General features: G+C 42.8%; 1 protein-coding gene across 1 annotated transcript in view; it reads left to right on the top strand.

The window, feature by feature from the left end:
- The window catches only part of SPATA16 (spermatogenesis associated 16), a 126,851-nt gene that overhangs the window by 13,661 nt on the left and 93,782 nt on the right, over positions 1-19,408 (top strand). Inside the window, exon 2 of the mRNA XM_026650190.1 lies at positions 9,537-9,682. Within this exon, the coding sequence (XP_026505975.1) occupies positions 9,537-9,682 (146 nt within the window). The remainder of the gene's footprint in view (positions 1-9,536; positions 9,683-19,408) is intronic.

Raw genomic sequence — 19,408 nt, 5'->3', positions numbered from 1 at the left:
TGTAAGGTAATATCTTTTATTGAACCAACTTCTGTTGGGGAGAAAGGCAATGTTTCAAGCTTACACAGAGCTCTTCTCCAACCAGCGGACAAAATTCGGTGATGAATCCTGGTCACGGGCCATGAGGCATGTTGCACATACACTAAGGGAAAGTAATTCTCATCCTCAAAGGAAACCTGCACAACACTTTCAAAAGACGAGCCTGGGAACTTAAATTCATAACCTTGCTGGACACTAAAAATCATGGACTAGTGGTTTTATTATGTCGGTATAGCAGGAGAGTTAAATCAGCTGAAAGAGCATTGCAGTGTGCACACTCCACTGTTTTGTCAACGAAAGCTGCCTTTTGTCAACAAAACTGTGTAGTGTAGACATGTCCTTAGTTTCCCAGACCTGAAGAAGAGCTCTGTGTAAGCTTGACAGCTTGTCTCGCTCACCAACAGAAGTTGGTCCAATAAAGATATTTACCTCACCCACCTTGTCTCTCCTGCAATATGATGGCACTCCTGAACACAGTACTTAGTGATGATAGTCTTGTGGTTAAGGCGTTGGATTAGGATTTAGGAGATCTGAGTTCAATTTCTTCCTGTCACAAACTTCTTCTGTGACCTTGGCCAAATCTCTTTATTTGTATTCCTGTAGCACCTAGGGGCCTCAGTCAATATGTGCTAGCCTCTATACATCCAATACATACAGTAAGAAACAGTCTTTGCACTGAAGAGTATATAATTAATCTCTGTCTGTTTCCCAGCTCTAAAATAGACATACTTCCTTTCTCCCACCCTTTGTCTTCTCCATTTACATAGTAAACTCTTTGGCACACAGTGCAGGGCTGCCCGGAGGGGGGGCAAGTGGGGCAATTTGCCCCGGGCCCCGCAGGGGCCCCGCGATCCCTGGCCCGGCAGCGGTCCGGGTCTTTGGCGGCATTTCGGCGGTGGGAGGCCCTTAAGTCGTTCCGCATCTTCGGCGGCATTTCAGCGGCGGAGGACCCTTCAGTGCTGCCGAAGACGTGGAGCGACTGAAGGGCCCCCCGCCGCCGAAATGCCGCCGAAGATCCGGACCGCTGCCGGGTGGGTACAAGCGCCGCAGCTTCCCCGCTTTGCCCCAGGCCCCCTGAATCCTCTGGGCAGCTCTGGTGGCACACACACTGTCTCTTATTATGTGTATGGACAGTGAGCCCACAATTGTAGATGATACCTCTAGAAGCTGCCATACTATAAATTAAAAAAAATATTGTTTTGCAGCTATTCAGACACTGAGCACTATTGCTGGAAGTACTCTCCCTTCAGTGTACCCTGGGTAAGTATTCTTAGGTAATCTGAGACTATCTCAGTTTAAAAGTAAACCTTCTGAAAGTAAAAATACTGTCTGTCATATGTGCAGGACATAAAATGATACGTTTCAGCTTTTTATTTTTTAATCCCAGAATGGTTGTAAAACTTCAACTGTTTAAATTGTTTTCTTCAACTTTATAGCACCTATAAAAATTCTAGACACACAAAGATTTCCACAGACCCCAAATGGCACAAAAATCTTTCGTAAAAAGTACCCCAAAATTTCCCAGTTTGGCATTAAAAACAAATTGTGCTCTGTAACATAACTGGAAAACAACACCACCTATGAAAAAGCTAGGAACCTTTCCAAGACTTCCTCCATCTTTTGAATGGTTTTCAAAAGGCCACATGCTTGCTGCAATGAATTGGGGTGGATGACCCAACACTGGTTTCTTCCAACCTTGTTCATATTAACACAAAAAAGTCTTCCTTACAATGATGGTAATAGCTATTAGCTTATTTAATTTACTGTTCATCTCACTAATATCAGGTACTCTAAACATTTCAAATATTCAAACCATTCTGTTGTGCATAAACTTTTACTTTTGAAAATAGAGAATGTTCTAATTGCAAGACTGTACTTGGGACATTACAGTAGCATGTAGAGGCCCAAATCAAGTTCAGGACCCCATTGCGTTAGCCACTATATAAAAACTTAGGAGACAGTTCCTGCCCTGAAGAACTTACTACAGTACATGAATAGACAAGACAGATGAAGTATTGTTACTCCCATTTTGCAAATGGGGAACTGAGGACCAAATTGATTAAAGGAGAGATTGTCATTTATGTCTTTGAAAAATCTCCCCCTAAGCATATATGGCAAGTATATGGTACAGGTAGGAATTGACCCCTTGTGTCCTAGCCCAGTGCCTTAATGACAAAGCCATCCTTCTTGTCTATATCAAAGCTCGTCTGGCAAATCCTTATCTCTTTTAAAGTAGTTTGACCAGGCTCATGCTCAGGGCCGGCTCCAGCATTTCTGCCGCCCCAAGCAAAAAAAAAAAATAAAAAAAACCGCGATCGCGATCGGCGGCGGCAATTGGGGGGGAAAAAAAATAAAGCCACGATTGGCGGTGGCAGTTCAGCGGAAGGTCCTTCGCTCCTAGAGGGAGTGAGGGACCTGCCACCCCCGAATTGCTGCAAGTGCCGCCCCTCTCCCTTGGCCGCCCCAAGCACCTGCTTGTTAAGCTGGTGCCTGGAGCCGGCCCTGCTCATGCTCCCTTCAAAGACTTTAGAAGGATTATAGCATTGAACATGGTTTTTCAAATCAGCAATAAAATGAAACCTTGAGAAAGACAGTGAATTGAAGAATTTCAGTATTTGGATCCTGAATGATTCCCTCCTTCTCACTATCCTTCAAGAACTTGCAGTCTAGGGAGTAGCCTCAATTCTCCAATTCCCATAAATTTAACAGAGGTCACAGCATGACCTATTCAGCTGAGAAGCATTACCACTGAGAAACCCAATGATACCTTTACACTCATTGATGTGTGAACATAATTCTCTGAGTCTTTTAGCCACACATAATGTGTCTTACCCATAGAAAGACTTCAGCAGATGTATACGGCACCATGAGTAAAGTTACAAGTGATGAATTCTCTGATTTATAACTCTTCCTGGTAACAAGATAATAGAAAATTGTAAGCTTATGGGTGTTGCAGAGTGCACAACTTCTTCCAGCAGAGGCGAGAAGGGAAAGAGAAGATATTCATCACCCCTAAACTAAAGGGACGCTTGGTTGTATGACCCCTGTTGTCTGTTTTGAGACCAGCTCCATATTTTACAATCACACAAAATGAATTTTAAAGACCGTGGTAGCCTTGTAAGTGTTAAATGTCAGTGATGGTACAAAATAAGATGAGACTATGGAGACACTTGCTTGCTGTGCCACCTTTGTTATTTAAAGAGATGTGTTGGTCTGTCAATGTAGCTTAGCACATTTTAAAAACAATTGAGTATTGCATCTAAAACAGATATTAGCAGGTCACAAATTTTGGCGGGGAGGAAATGGACAGAGAAGAAACTGACATATGCCCAGTCCTCCGTTCCAAGGTTCTTGATCACATTAATGTGCACAGTAGGCAGTCCAGAATTGTCAAACCTGAACTCGGGTGGGCAAGACCTCGGTGTACCATGATCCAGGCAGAAGTTCCTCTTCTGAGACAGAACTTGCTTGGGGGTTAGTGCTCTCTTGGGGTCCTATAGATCATTTTCAGTAAGATCTTAGAGTTTAAAGGCACATCTCTGGCAAATCATAACTCAGTATTGCCAACCTCACGAAATCAAAAATCGAGAGTCAGCCCTTCAAAAATCATGAGATTGGCCCAAAATATCATGGGAATTTTTTGGCATAAATATTAGACTGGATTTTTTCAGTCTGCCTTTTGATTTTTTTATCGCCCCCTGCCCATCCCATGTGCGTCTCTCTCACACACACACTGTTGCCCACTCTCCCAAATCTATTGGGCAAGGTGTTTTTGGCCTCTGCTGCAGGAGCTGCCCATCCCCTGTCCCCCAGCGCCCCAGTCAGTTCAACCTCCACTCCTCCTGTTCTGTTCCCCCAGCCTCACTTCTGCTTTTTTTAGGGCTCTTCACCACCCTCCCCCAGGCCTGAGGGGCTGCAGTGGGTCCTCTAACCCTGCTCAAGGCTGTTGGGGGACAACTCCAAGGGCTCTTCACGCCCACTACCCCTGCCCAGACCAGATGCTGTAGGGGTAAGAGGGAGGAGCAGAGGTGTCATCCTGCTCATATTTCTCACAGGAAGGGAGCAGGGATTAAGAAGCAGAGCCACACTGGACTGTTGGGCTCTTAGGGCACATCTACACTGCAATTAAAAACCCGTGGAACTGAGTCTCCGAGCCTGGGATAGCTGACTTGGGATCACGGGGCTTGGGCTGCGGGGCTGGAAATTGCCGGGGGAGGGGCGGGTCTCAGAGGCCATGCTCCAGCCTGCCTCCAAACATCTACACTGTAATTTTCAGCCCTGCAGCCCAAGCCCTTTGAGTCTGAGTCAACTGACCCAGGCCAGCCACAGCCATGCTCCAGGTCTTTTATCACCCTGTAGATGTACTCTTTGTTCCCTCCTCCCCCTGTGAGAAGGATGAGCAGAGGGGAGACACTGTCAGCTTCTGGCAGGGCTCAACTTCATGAGGGAGTGGAGCTTCTCACATCATTGCCAGATGAGCTCCAGTTCCCTCTGAAATCCCGTCACTCATGAAAACATCACGAGAGTTTAAAGCTCAGTTGCAATGATGTTGCTCAGCTACCACTAAAGCCATCATTTGTTGTCCTCCCCGCAATTGCTTGGCACATGGGCCCGGTAGCTCCTCCCCTTAGACTGAGGGGAGGGGCCTTTAGCTGTGGGCGGGCTTGCACCCACCCATCCCCAATTCCCAATAGGTACCACTAAAGCCATCCTCTTAAAGAGATCTGCTCTGATCAAGAGGAATGACATATTACAATTACACTTCTGTTAAATTATTTTCTCTAAAAACATTGCTTTTCTACTGGATCCACAGTGTGTTTGTGATTTAATTCAGTGCCCCCCTCCTAGGAATGGTCAACTAATTTATCCTCATTTCAATTTCCCTTTTTATGTGACACTAGAAAGTTATTCCATTGTCATGGTAACACCCTGTTAAATAGAAGGACCTGATGACTATACTCCCATAGATTGTCTCTGTAAACAAGAGCTAACTCTTGTAATGATTGTTTTGTTTCTGATATTTATTCTTGCCGCCAAGTTAAAGAAGTATGGGCTGGATGAATGGACTGTAAGATGGATAGAAAGCTGGCTAGATCGTCGGGCTCAAAGGGTAGTGATCAATGGCTCCATGTCTAGTTGGCAGCTGGTTTCAAGCGGAGTGCCCCAAGGGTCGGTCCTGGGGCTGGTTTTGTTTAATATCTTTATTAATGATCTGGAGGATGGTGTGGACTGCACTCTCAGCAAGTTTGCAGATGACACTAAACTGGGAGGCGTGGTAGATACACTGGAGGGTAGGGATCGGCTACAGAGGGACCTAGACAAATTAGAGGATTGGGCCAAAAAAAACCTGATGAGGTTCAACAAGGACAAGTGCAGAGTCCTGCACTTAGGACGGAAGAATCCTATGCACGCTACAAACTAGGGACCGAATGGCTAGGTAGCAGTTCTGCAGAAAAGGACCTAGGGGTCACAGTGGACAAGAAGCTGGATCTGAGTCAACAGTGTGCTCTTGTTGCCAAGAAGGCTAACGGCATTTTGGGCTGTATAAGTAGGGGCATTGCCAGAAGATCGAGGAACGTGATCATTCCCCTCTATTCGACATTGGTGAGGCCTCATCTGGAGTACTGTGTCCAGTTTTGGGCCCCACACTACAAGAAGGATGTGGAAAAATTGGAAAGAGTCCAGCGGAGGGCAACAAAAATGATTAGGGGTCTGGAGCACATGACTTATGAGGAGAGGCTGAGGGAACTGGGATTGTTTAGTCTCCAGAAGAGAAGAATGAGGGGGGATTTGATAGCTGCTTTCAACTACCTGGGGGGGGGGGGTTCCAAAGAGGATGGAGGTCGGCTGTTCTCAGTGGTGGCAGATGACAGAACAAGGAGCAATGGTCTCAAGTTGCAGTGGGGGAGGTCTAGGTTGGATATTAGGAAACACTATTTCACTAGGAGGGTGGTGAAGCACTGGAATGTGTTACCTAAGGAGGTGGCGGAATCTCCTTCCTTGGAGGTTTTTAAGGCCCGGCTTGACAAAGCCCTGGTTGAGATGATTTAGTTGGGAATTGGTCCTGCTTTGAGCAGGGGGTTGGACTAGATGACCTCCTGAGGTCCCTTCCAACCCTGATATTCTATAATTCTATGATTCTATGATTTGTAAACTTGTTAATTTTTCCTAAATAAATAAAAAAGAGAGTTTATTACATTGTCTGTAGCTGAGGCAGTTTAGTACCAGCCCATCAGAGAGCTTGAAACGCAGTTATATCCAAACCAACTTTTTGTTCTTAAATTCTACCCATGAGTCTCTGAGCACCCTTGCACTGTTCAGTCTTAGGGTACATCTATACTGCAAGCAGAAACTGGCAGCAGTATGTCTAAGAGCACATGCCTATGTCCCTAACCATAGCTGGGTAGGGTTAGGCTCCAGAGCCCAAGGTCCAGCCTAGGAAGCTTGGTGGGCTTCAGACACAGGCTCTGAGACTCGCTACCATAGGTTTCCACGTGCGGCGCAGATGTGCCCTTAGTGAGCCGGTAGGAGCAGCCTATAGTTGGAAAGGCTCAGGAACTCAATGTGACTTTGTGGTTAACAAGCAGAATTCACTAGTTCAGTAATGGTCAGATTCAAATCTTACCCTTCCCTCCCAGGAGCGGCGCCAGGGTTTTTGGCGCCCTAGGCGGGGGTCCTTCCACGCTCCTGGTCGTCGTTGGCAATTCTGCGGCGGTGGGGTCCTTCCGCGCTCCCGGTCTTCGGGGCACTTTGGCAGCAGGTCCCGGAGCGAGTGAAGGACCCGCCGCAGAATTGCCGCTGAAGACCCGGAGCGCAGAAGGACCCCCCGCCGCCAAATTGCCGCGCCCCCCCAAATCCTGGTGCCCTAGGCGACCGCCTAGGTCGCCTAAATGGAAGCACCGGCCCTGTTCCCTCCCCCATCCCAGGCACCCTGAATCTAACCATATTAGCTATACTATTATTATTATTTGTGTTACCATAGTGCCTAGGAACCCTAGTCAGAGACCAGAACTCCACTGTGCTAGGCGCTGTACAAACACAGAACAAAATGATGATCCCTGCTTACAATCTAAATATAGGACAAGGGACAACAGATGGATGCAGACAGATTGGGCAATACAAGGAAACAATGAGACAATATTGGTCAATATGATAGTCTGTAGTCTCAGCACACCAGCAGCCTGTCAAGTTTTTGTAGGCATCGTGGAGAAGGATTCTGAGGGAGGATAATGAGTTAGTTTTGTGGATGTTTATGGGGAACTCCTCCCAAGTGTGAGGGGCAGCCTAGGAGAAAGCATGATGGTGTTTGTTTGAAAATATAACAAGTGGATGATGGAGGCTGGCATCATGGGCTGACCAGAGGCGGGAATCAACATCTTGATAGTGAGTGACAAATGATAGGAAAAACTGTAGTTTTCAAGGCCTTTCTCTTCCCTTTCTCATGCTATTTTCAGTAAGGCTACCCCTGATATAAGGCTCTTGCTCTTTAGGGCAATTCCACTGAAATCAATATTAAACTCCTTCATTCTGTAGAGCACTCACTATAAATGTTAATGCTTCTACAAACAACCTTACAGAAAAGGACCATTTATACACCATGTGTAAACTGCTAAAGGATGAACTAGTCTGGCAGAAAATCTAGATCCCTCAAAGTAGTTAGTCAGCTAGGCCTTGGGGTTCCAAAGCATTAGAGACCTTGTCTGAGGATTCTTGGAGGATATGACAAGATAAATGGATTATCTCCAATAGGCTGGAGACGTATGAGCTTCAAGGCCAGGTGAAGAGCTATGAAATATCAACTGTAAATCTTAACAGTTGGCAAAGAAAGCTCTCTCAATGGAAAAATATGTATAACCTGCAATGGGGGATGGAGCAGGATAGCAGGAAACAGATCATAAAGGAAGAGCAGGTTATTCTCATCCCCTAAAAGCATAAGGATCTTTATAAAACATATTTGCTTGCAAGAAGGTATTGAGGTTATCTGTTAACAAGGGAAAGTTAGTGTTAGTACGATATATTCCCACTTCTCTGCTATTCCTAGCTGTAAGCCATATGACCTGTGTATCCTCAAGTATAGTAAACAGTTGCAGGTATATTTCAACTTGAGGACTGTAACTTTCTGTGGTGAACTATACCATTATTTTCCTAACACATCTGAGGATGGCAGCTCTTTTTAGTAGTCTATTTGCATGTCTGGTGAGATCTGAGGCCCTTACTGACAAGTTATTTTACCAGTCTTATGGTCACCACATATCTAGCACTCTGGATTTTCATTAACAGATTCTGCTGTTACCACAGCCTATCTATTTAACACAGCTGGACTCATCTCCCATAGGACCAGATTCTAACATCCTTATTAATGTTCAATCGCACCTTAATCCATTTATAATCCCATTAAAACGAATGCCCAAGTTGAGCACGGGATCATAATCAGGCATAGAGAGATTTCCTTGGCACACAAAGAACAGTCATCGTCTTCATCTCTGTTGGTTCAATAATCCTTCTGCGCTTCCCCTGAAGATCTTGAAGTGCTTTGGAAACATTCATTAATTAACCCTCACAGACCCCAGAGTGGTAGGTACATATCATTATTGCCATTTTACAGACAGGGAAAGTGAAGCACAGTGTGTCCATGAGTCAGTTGCCCAAGGTCAGAAAGTGAGTGTGCTGGAAGCAGAACCAAGAACTGCAAATCCCAGTCCTAGAGCCTAACCACTGCCCTTATAGAAAGGCCCTGTAGAACTTTATTATAAAATGATTCCCTTTGATAGACCTTTAAAAAAGCTCATATAATTGAATAGAGAAATATATTTGTGCTTCAGAATTCTGCATGAGTCTTAAAAACACACCTATGCATAGGAGATTGCTCACTATTAAATTCTATACAATTTTAGAGTAATAGAATAAAACCAGGGATATTGGCTTCATCCCTATTATATTTTATGGGACTTTTCCATAAAAGCAAATAATCTTGCCCATTACCTGGAAACTGGGAAAGATAATTGCCTCCTTATTTCCCTTTGGTTTCCTTCTATTATGTCCTGGGATTTCTTAACTGTAAGTCTGACTAAGACAGCCTAGTCTAAGGTCTCCTCTCTTTTGGTATGTAGACATTCATAAATGCTTTCTGACACTGCCCTTGCTTAGGTGCCTGATCCAGAGACCCCCAGTGAATTCAATGCGCTTGGGAGCAGGTTCTTACTTGGTGAATGGGGGAAACATGGTTATCTTTTTTTATTTGTGCTTGTTTAGCTTTTTAATTTATTATATGTTGTCTGGAATATCCCTTATATGGAGTATTGCACACTGAAAGGAGACAGTATATTTTATACTACATTCATAGATAAAGTGTGTATCGGTTGTTCTTATATTAATATGAATATTTAAAGTCAGAGTATGTTTCACTCAGAAGTCACTTTATTCATTCCGTAGCTAAGAAATGCATTTAAGGGAAGTATATTGCAAATTAGTAAACAATGTTTTTGTTTCTTCTATAGCTCTGCAGTAAAGGTGCAGCATTAGGGAAACCCTTCGATGCATCCCCCCAAGATATTTCAAGTATTGCCAGTTTTATTGAAACGAAGCTTGTAACCTGCTACCTAAGGATGAGGAAGCCTGACCTGGCTCTGAATCATTCTCACAGGTAAAAATGAATATTGATTAATGTGTTACTAGGGCTTGAAGCAGGGAAGAGAAAAGCAAGTATACATTTTGGACTGGAAGGATTTGCAGCAGTTAATTACCCAATCCTATGACAAGAAAAAGGGAATCAATAACCCACCTTAAAAAAAATCCCACTAGGGATAGACTAAGAGGAATGCTGGGAATTTGGTCATTAAGGCACAGCGATGCTAGAAGGCTCAAATAATTGGAAATGAAATATAATCCCTTTCTACTCGTTATCAGTTCAATGTCAGGCCAGAGGTGACTTCAAATTCTTTCCATCAGATGGTTCTTTGGTGATCTCAGTCATTGTCCATATCTCAAAGACCAGCACCACAGCTGCAGTCTCGGCAGAGAAGCCAGAAATCAAAAAGGCATGAAAATCAAATGCTCCCTTTGACTCTTTGGAGTCAAGATTTTGCCTGGACTCTCCAATCAGTGTTCAGGCACGTTAGCAGAAGCTTGCACTGCCACTCTCCATCCTGTACCTGTTCTGTAAACAAAGGATTTCACTCTGTGGCCTGCCAGTCCACCACTTTTCAATATCATTAAGTATATCTGAATAAACACCGCAGTTAACGCAGGTTGAGTTTTTCTTGCAATTGTCTTAAGTTAATGTAAATGAAGGGAAACTACTGTGAAAGAGACAACTTGATTATATCTAAGAAGAAAGGTATGTTTGTGCCTAATACACTAGAGAAATTGGTGACGGACAATTCACCAGTATAAAAATATGATCCCTGTCATGGTGCTAAGCTACTAATCTGCTACATTAAGGCCAAGTGATGTCAGGGAGAGTTCTGCATGCAGATCTACAGTGATTTATGGCTCTAGGTGTTGGTGCCCCCTGAACAACTCTGCTCTGTAAATCACGCACCACATTTCCTAAAAGATTGTGCAAAGAAAAATACCTAAAGTTTGCTTATTTGCCTACTTTTGGAAACATGATAATGGAGATCCCTGCCTCATTCTAAGCACTATCCCCAAGATGCACACCGCAATAAAATGGGAGGCTAACAAATGTGTATAATAAAAATTGGCAAACCTTCTTTTGCATGTTGGGGAGGGAGGGATAGCTCAGTCGTTTGAGCATTGGCCTGCTAAACCCAGCATTATGAATTCAGTCCTTGAGGGGGCCACTTAAGGATCTGGGGCAAACTCAGTACTTGGTCCTGCTAATGAAGGTAGGGGGCTGGACTTGATGACCTTTCAGGGTCCCTTCCAGTTCTATGAGATAGGTAAATCTCCATATATTTATTTTTTATATTTTAAAAATACTAGGATTGCAAAATATGGCCCTGATTCTGTAGTGAGCCTCATGCTGGGGAACCCCCAGTGCCTGTTGCACAGCCAGATGGTGGGGCATTTTTGAATTCCATGGGAGTCTACCCACGTGGAGTCATAGCAGGAGATAGAGGCCATAGACAGAGTAAATGAAGTTGGATTAGGATCTCTGGGTTACTGAAGGAATAAAAGATCTGGTGTCAGGTTGGGGTGTTTTCTATTCTTTTTTTTTTCTTGCATCTGATTTTAACAGACATTCTAACTTGCTTTCCTTTTAGTTAATAAAAAGGAGAAATGCAAATCAATAATGACTGAATCCTCAATTTAATTCAATTAATAATGCAGATTATGAAATAAATCTACACACTGTGCTTGTCAGACTGTGGAGCTGCAGGAGCAGATACAGACCGTACTCCAATATGAAAATATGCTGAGATACTATTAACATAAATACAGAAAATGAAGCATAATCAATATCTGTTTCTCAAAAAGAATAAATAAATAAATTACTCTGAGTACTCATACTATAAATAGCTCTTAGCCATCAGTTATCCAGTGCATGCAGAATTTTGCTTCCTATTGAGTTTTTATATCATCACTGCGTTGCAATGGTTAGGTAGTAATCATGAATCAAAATTAAAATATTCATTTCTGCCTTTATTTGCATTTGCTAGACTATCTTTATTTAATTTCATGTAAATCTCACTGTTCCTGCATACACTTTAGAAGCCTTATTAACTAAAAATCCTCACGCATCTTTGTGTGCGTACACTTGCACTGTGACACAAAGATGCAAAGCTGTTCTTCAAATGGCTGATCCTGCATGCTCTTCTTAACTGGGGTCTGGTCTACACTACAGACATACACCTCTATCCCGATATAACGCGACCCGATATAACACGAATTCGGATATAACGCGGTAAAGCAGTGCTCCGGGGTGGGGGAGAGAAGGGCTGCGCACTCCGGCGGATCAAAGCAAGTTCGATATAACGCGGTTTCACCTATAACAAGGTAAGATTTTTTGGCTCCCGAGGATAGCGTGATATCGGGGTAGAGGTGTATATTGGTATCACTGTGTTGCTAAGGTTGCTTATGCCGACCTTAACCCCCTGTGTATGTCAGTAAGAGCTTCTCCTGCCAACATAGCTAATGCCTCTCAGGGAGGTGGATATGCCAGCAGGAGAGCTCTCTCCTGTCAGGTGAGAGTGTCTTCATTAAAGTGCTACAGCAGGGCAGCTGCACCAATGCAGTGTTTTAAGTGTAGACGTGCCCCTAAATATAGCAGTTTTGTCAGTTGTGACGCTTCCTTCCAAGCATATTATATAATACGCTTAAAAGACGCTTGTACAATGTTACAAGTGACCAAACGCCAATGTCTTTGTTAAGAGGAGTGTGCTGGTTCGGAGAACAGCTTTCCCACTAACTGAGTGAAAGAGAGACATTTCCATTGTCCTTAGCTTCTGAGCGTGTGTTGGAGGTAAAGATGAGCTCTTCCTTACAACTGGAAATAAATCTGCTGGTTATTGTTCTCAGGACTTGAGACTGCCTTTTTGTGCTGTTGATAACAGGAGAGGAGAGGCCATCCATTGGATTTTGACCATTTGGCCGGCTGACATAAAAGATGCACACTGGGTGATAAAAGGCTATTAGAAACACTCCTAATTCATCACCAGTGTGAATAAATGCATCTGAGTTGACCTAGCCAAACAGCCACCACAGTAGCTTATTTGACCATTAGCTGTCATCATTAAGTAGCCATCAAGCTAATACCTAACATCCAGTCTAAACTGATAAAAAATACAGTTTAGATACAGTCCTCCAATAAAAAGTGAATCATAAAACGTTTACATTCCCTGCAGTCCCCTTGGCCCAGGCGTTATGGCATATACCAGGGTTTAATGATCCTAATAACCCCATATGGCTTGCTGAGAAATTAGATTTTTCCCTTTGGTTGCAGAAGGCAATTTTCAATTACACCAGATGGCAAAACAGTGAAGGTCTAAACTTTACGTCAAAAAAACTGACTGGAACCTCAGAATCGTGTTGAGGCCTTATGTTGCTCAACCTGATCTCCAAGGTTGATTTTTATTTTATTTATTTATTTATTTATTTTGGCTCCAACTGAAAGCTGTTTTGAAACCGAACACAATGTTTCAGCTCATCAGTCTCCTCTTTTGAGCCTGTCCTTTAGAGGGTCTGGCCCAACAGAGAAATACAGGAAGCTGCAATCACGTGAGGAAACACAAGCGGCAGTGCAATGGCATGCATGACCATGTAACCAAGAGGCACTATTATGATTTGATTTTCTCTGTCCACCTTTAACATTGAAGAGGGTGGAGGTGAGCTGCGATTCAAGGTGGAGGATCTGGCAAAGCGAGACAGACATTCTGCTTTTTCAAGAAGACTTCAGATTTGTGCCTTGCTTTGCTGGTATTCTCCCCCCACCCTCCAAAGAAAACTAATCTACACTGACCCCACGTGCTTCACAGCTGGTGTGTGGGGAAAATAGCACAGTATCTTTGTATTTTCAGGAAGGAACGTCCTCCACACCCACACGTTTTCTTAGAGATGATGGTTCATGGGAATTCTCATCAATCTGGAAGATTGCAGGAGGGCAGAATGAGAAATTTCAGGGCAGATATGTTGTTGGAATTCTTGTAAATTGAATTTTCCTCAAGTGCTGGAGGGGTGCATGTGTTAGGGAACAGAAAGGAGCTTTGGCCTCACTCTCACATCTCAGATAACTACACAAAGGCCAACAGGAAGTTGTTCTGTCCCCTGCACTGTTTTGTTTTATGACTGTAATCTATCCAGCAACACTATGGTTGTGGAGTCCATAAAAGTGCAGATTATAAATCCGGGACATTGCCTGACTCCTTCAGAAGTTCAAGTAGGATAGTTTAGCAATAAAATGTAACTATCCAACATGGTCAACTAGCAGGACTTCACACCCATTGTTACTGTGACGGGTTGGATCACAGAAACCCCCTTGGGAGCTGCCACCTAATGTGCCAAGACTACCCCTGCTTCTGTTTTCCCTGCCAGCTCAGGACTCCAGCACCCTGTCTTGCTGAGCGAGACACTCCAGTCTGCTCCAACACAGACCCAGGGTCTGAATCACTTGTCCCAAAGCTGCAAGTTTACCTAAAAACAGCTCACAGGAGTGTGCTTGTCTTTAGCACTCAGATGCCCAACTCCCAATGGGGTCTAAACCCAGATAAAGCCGTTTTACCCCGCATAAAGCTTATGCAGGGCAAACTCATAAATTGTTCGCCCTCTATAACACTGATAGAGAGATATGCACAGTTGTTTGCTCCCCCAGGTATTAATACATACTCTGAGTAAATTACTAAATAAAAAGTGATTTTATTAAATACAGACAGTAGGATTTAAGTGGTTCCAAGTAGTAACAGACAGAACAAAGTAAGTCACAAGCAAAATAAAATAAAATGCGCAAATTTATGTCTAATCAAACTAAGTACAGATAATCTCACCCTCAGAGATGCTTCAGTAAGTTTTTCTCAGACTGGACACCTTCCAGGCCTGGGCACAATTCTTTCCCCTGGTACAGCTCTTGTTCCAGCTCAGATGGTAGCTAGGGGATTCTTCATGATGGCTCCTCTCCCTCTCTCTTCTGTTCCACCCCTTTATATATCTTTTGCATAAGGCGGGAACCCTTTGTCCCTCTGGGTTTCCACCCCCCCCTCACTGGAAAAGCACCAGGTTAAAGATGGATTCCAGTTCAGGTGACATGATCACATGTCACTGCAAGACTTCATTACTCACTTGCCAGCACACACATATACAGGGAGACTCACAGGTAAACAGCCATCTGCAGACAATGGGAGTCATCAAGATTCCAAACCATCATTAATGGCCCACACTTTACATAATTACAATAGGCCCTCAGAGTTACATTTTATATTTCTAGTTTTAGATACAAGAGTGGTACATTTATACAAATCAGATGATCATACTCAGTAGATTATAAGCTTTGTAATGATACCTTACAAGAGACCTTTTGCATGAAGCATATCCCAGTACGTTATATTCACTTTTTACCATATTTTTCTAAAACTATCCCAGTTACATTATATTCACTTATTATCATGTTTTTATAAAACCATATAGACTGCACAACGTCACAGTTACTTCAATTAAATTACCGTAAGTCTTCTGATGTTGTAACACAGAGGTACAGAGATGGCCAATCCGTAGGCAAGCAATGGCCATATGCTCCCCTCCGTTGAGCATTGGAAAATAAAAATCACAGAAATTCTGGGTGGAAAAATGAGGTATGTTTTGGAGGACCATCTGGAATGAAAAGTTTACTATGCTCTTCTTACCAAAAAGCCACTGGCATCCCCTCAACATATGTCCTTCAAGAAAAGGAATGTGTCAAGCAGGAGACAGTGAGGAGTCAGAGGAAAACCACCCTTTGTGGCATGTTTCCCTCTCTGAATGGTGTAAATGATGCCTGACAAAGCCAGAATTACTTCTGCCTTGATGAGGGTTGCTGTGGACGGTCTGAGAACTGTGGGGTTTAACCCAGGTTTCCCTTCAGACTCCACACTTCCTGCAGTTATTGCCACCTGCTAATTCTGCATCTCCCTTCCGAAAATGGAATGCAAGGAGGACTTCGCCCTCAGCAAACCCATGTCCCTTTTCTAATAAGGTTGCTTCTTCTGTGCCTTTTTATGTGTTGAGTGGAGGATATGGCCCTTTGTAACACCACTTGCACAATTTATGGAGAGGCATATTGATTATGTAATTGTTATGTGATAACTAATTGATAATAAATAGCATGGTGACAGCTTAAGGTAATACAGTTAGTGGGAATCAAAGGGAGGAAAAAATAACTATAGATGGGAAGAGAGGTTTGCTGATAAAACTGGAAAAGGGAGAGGAATTGAGACCAATGCTGATGATTTGTGGAAGGGAAAGGCCCTAAGATATCGTATATATCCCTCCAACCCCGCACCCTCACTAACACCCACCCCCCAAAAGAAAAAGAATATGCAAACTTTCTGGAGAATCCAAATGAGTAGCTTCTAATAACCTTTAGCAAATATAAGGGGTACGTTGCAATATACATAATTGATAAGCAATTATTTAATACAAGACTATTCACTTGAGATGTTCTGAGACATCATAAACTAGATGCACTTTAAAAAACACCTAGCATCCTACAATAGAATTCCCTTCTCTTATGCTGCATTTTGAATATTTCTTTATAATACAACTGCTTTATGAAAAACATTTTCAGTTAACTTTCCCCACCTTTGAACTATATTTTATTTTCAGGGCAGTAGGCCAATTACATATTTGTTATCCAATAGGGTTGATCCTGCCCCACACACTCCCATTGACTTTGAGGGTGACTAATGCCCATAGTGTGTATTATTTTGTGGGATTCATTCAAAAAGAAGCTCCTAAAACAGCTTTTCTTCCTTCTTAGGAGAAACACAGTTCATGATTGAAAAGATTAAAGCAAAGTCCAACAGGTTTTATGCAGGCTGAGTTAAATATCCTCATCCTAGAATTGACAGCAGTTGTAAAGATGTTAGTGAAATTTGGTAGTCAAGAAATTAGTACTTGTACAGTTGCGAAATCAGTCAGCAGTGGATTACATGAATAAGACAGGGAAAGCAGAATCTGTCCACCCATATTAGGAATAGCTCAGGCCCCTGAACTGGATGCTTTGAAACAAGACCTTTCTAAATATCCTTTCATTTAGCAAGGAAGGAGAATGTTCTCCTTGTTCTTCTCCTTTATAGCTAATGAATTGAGAGCTGGCGGGCAGATTTATCTCTTGGTTTGCAATTCAAAGTGATTCACCACTGAATTCTATGTGTAAGAAGAAAAACGTTTAGCATGGAAGATGCATTCCCTTTTCCTGTCAGAAAAAAAGATACTATGTGTATGAGAAAGCCTTGGTGTAAAAACCCCTTCATTATGTTTAGACATGAAAGCAGCTTCATGATATTTTTTGGTCTGTGTGCTAAAAATGTCCTCTGCTGTCGCAGACACTATATTCACAGCTAATTCTGTTAGGCTGTACTAAAAAAATCTGATTACACAAAACCAAGTTGTGTCTCAGACAGGGGGAGGGAGAAACAGTTGTCTCACCAACAATGCTGTGATCCAAACCCCATCAAAGTCAGAGGGAGTGCTTCCATTGATATCAGCAGTCATTGGATCAGCTGTAGTGAAGATTAAATTAGAAAGGATTTCAAACTAATTTTCAGGTTACCATAGAAGACATCTTAGGTTGTCTTCTGGGCAGGCATTCTCCAGCATGTACATAGCACCATTCACAGATGCAGCCAGTGGGGAGGTAATAGGGTATATGTCCTCCAGCTTTCTAGCTCCAGCTTTTTATTGTCCTGTTGATATCCCTCTCAGAGGGGCTTCGGGTGTCATGAATTTCATGACAATATTCCCTACAATATTTTTTTTTTTGTGGTGACACTTATACCACCACATTCTCGCCATCATGGAGAGATTGCCAATGAAAAGTAAGTATCGGAGGGGTAGCCGTGTTAGTCTGGATCTGTAAAAAGCAACAGAGAGTCCTGTGGCACCTTTAAGACTAACAGATGTATTGGAAAGCTTATGCTCCAATGAAAAGTAAGTTCACATTCCTTCTACCCTCCAGAAGATACCAGCAAAATTAACGCAGCCTCTGCTGAAGAAGGTATGTGCAAACAGATCATTACTAGGACAGTGTGAAACAAAAGGTCGGATTGCTTGCAGCAGTTTTCATACATGTTATTACGAACTCAATCTGGGGCCCATTTTTCCCTGTGCTGTTCCTCCCAAATTGCCACATTTCATGGAAAAAATGTTGCCAGTTTTGCCCAGCCCTAGTCATTTTATGGGCCTACCCAAACATTCCGGGTAGCTTAATCGCTGGCTGTATATGAAAGCTTTCAAAAACCATTGACACAAATTTTGAGAACTTCAAGTTTTGTATGCTGGGAGACACTCCTCCCTATCTTCAAAATAGCATCAACACGGAAACTTGTTCAGAAAATTAAGATGGGTGTGAGGAAATGCACCCCCATACTGTTTCCCCAAAATGAAATCGTTAGAATCACCATGTAGCTAAACATACAAAATTCCAGACACTATGATGGGGTCAAGTCCTCAGCTGGTGTAAAGTTGAGTAGCTTCATTGATTTCAATAGATATGCTGATTTACACCAGCTGAGGATCCAGCCAATGGGACTGTCATTTTGTGGGGCAGGAACTGTCTTTTTGTTCTGTACACCTCTACCCCGATATAACATGACCCGATATAACATGAATTCGGATATAACACGGTAAAGCAGCGCTCCGGGGGGGCTGCGCGCTCCGGCGGATCAAAGCAAGTTTGATATAATGCAGTTTCACCTATAACGCGGTAAGATTTCTTGGCTCCCGAGGACAGCGTTATATTGGGGTAGAGGTGTATTTGCATAGCACCTACCAGAATGAGGTCTACAGAGAGACAAATAATAATTATAATTATTGTAAGAGAGACTGTATCGTGGTGGACTCAAACAGTTCTAAGACTAGTTTGATGAGTACTGGACTTTAGATAGTGAGCTACCCGGAATATACAGGAAAGCAAGAAAAACAGCCACAAGTTAAAACTAAATTGTATAATAATCAGAACTTGTCAGTCTCATCTATATACTGAATGTATAACTACTGAAAATAATGAAGCCATGACATTTTACATCAGCTGAGGATCTGGTCCACTCTGTATAATATTTTCTGGTACATTGCTGCACATAAATTGTGTATAACAATGTTACATATAACGTCCAGTGACTATATTTGTATAATTATTGTATATCAGTGATGTATGTTCCTACTTGTGTATAACATTGCTGTATCTTACACCTATCTATACATCTCCTTGTGTAGGTGATGTCAAACCAGCCATACCTGACTGTATAAATCAACATTTGCATCCAACATTTACTTCTGTACACCTGGGCAATTACCTGTAAATACCTCTATCCATTGAAAATGTTAAAGCAAATGTTTGTGCAATAAGCTAGGAGTGCCTTACATGCAGGATTTCTCCCAGCTGACAAATGTGGTGTCTGCATCTGCAACTTCAATCCCAAAAGCACAAGCCCACGCCACTTCAGTTAAAGAGATCACTATGTTCTCTTCTAGGAAGTAGCCAGCTTTAAGCTTTACTGTGCCTAGCCACCAGAGAGGGACATGATCACAAGCACTAAGCCAGTGAAATACATTTGTTTACTTGTATCTTTCAGCTATAGAGACAGCCCCTTGACTTTTTTTTTCTACAAAGACTAACTAAACACAATGTACTGGTAGGTAGCTAAGATGTTCCTCTTAATGTTAATCAGCTGTTTAGAGCTAAATCCCCATTGCAGTTGGGAAGAGCTGCAATAAAAAGATG

Source organism: Terrapene carolina, unplaced genomic scaffold (genome assembly GCF_002925995.2).
Source record: "Terrapene carolina triunguis isolate 2854851 unplaced genomic scaffold, T_m_triunguis-2.0 Scaffold88, whole genome shotgun sequence".
Taxonomy (NCBI): domain Eukaryota; kingdom Metazoa; phylum Chordata; order Testudines; family Emydidae; genus Terrapene; species Terrapene triunguis.
This window is presented reverse-complemented; position numbering and strand designations above follow the sequence as displayed.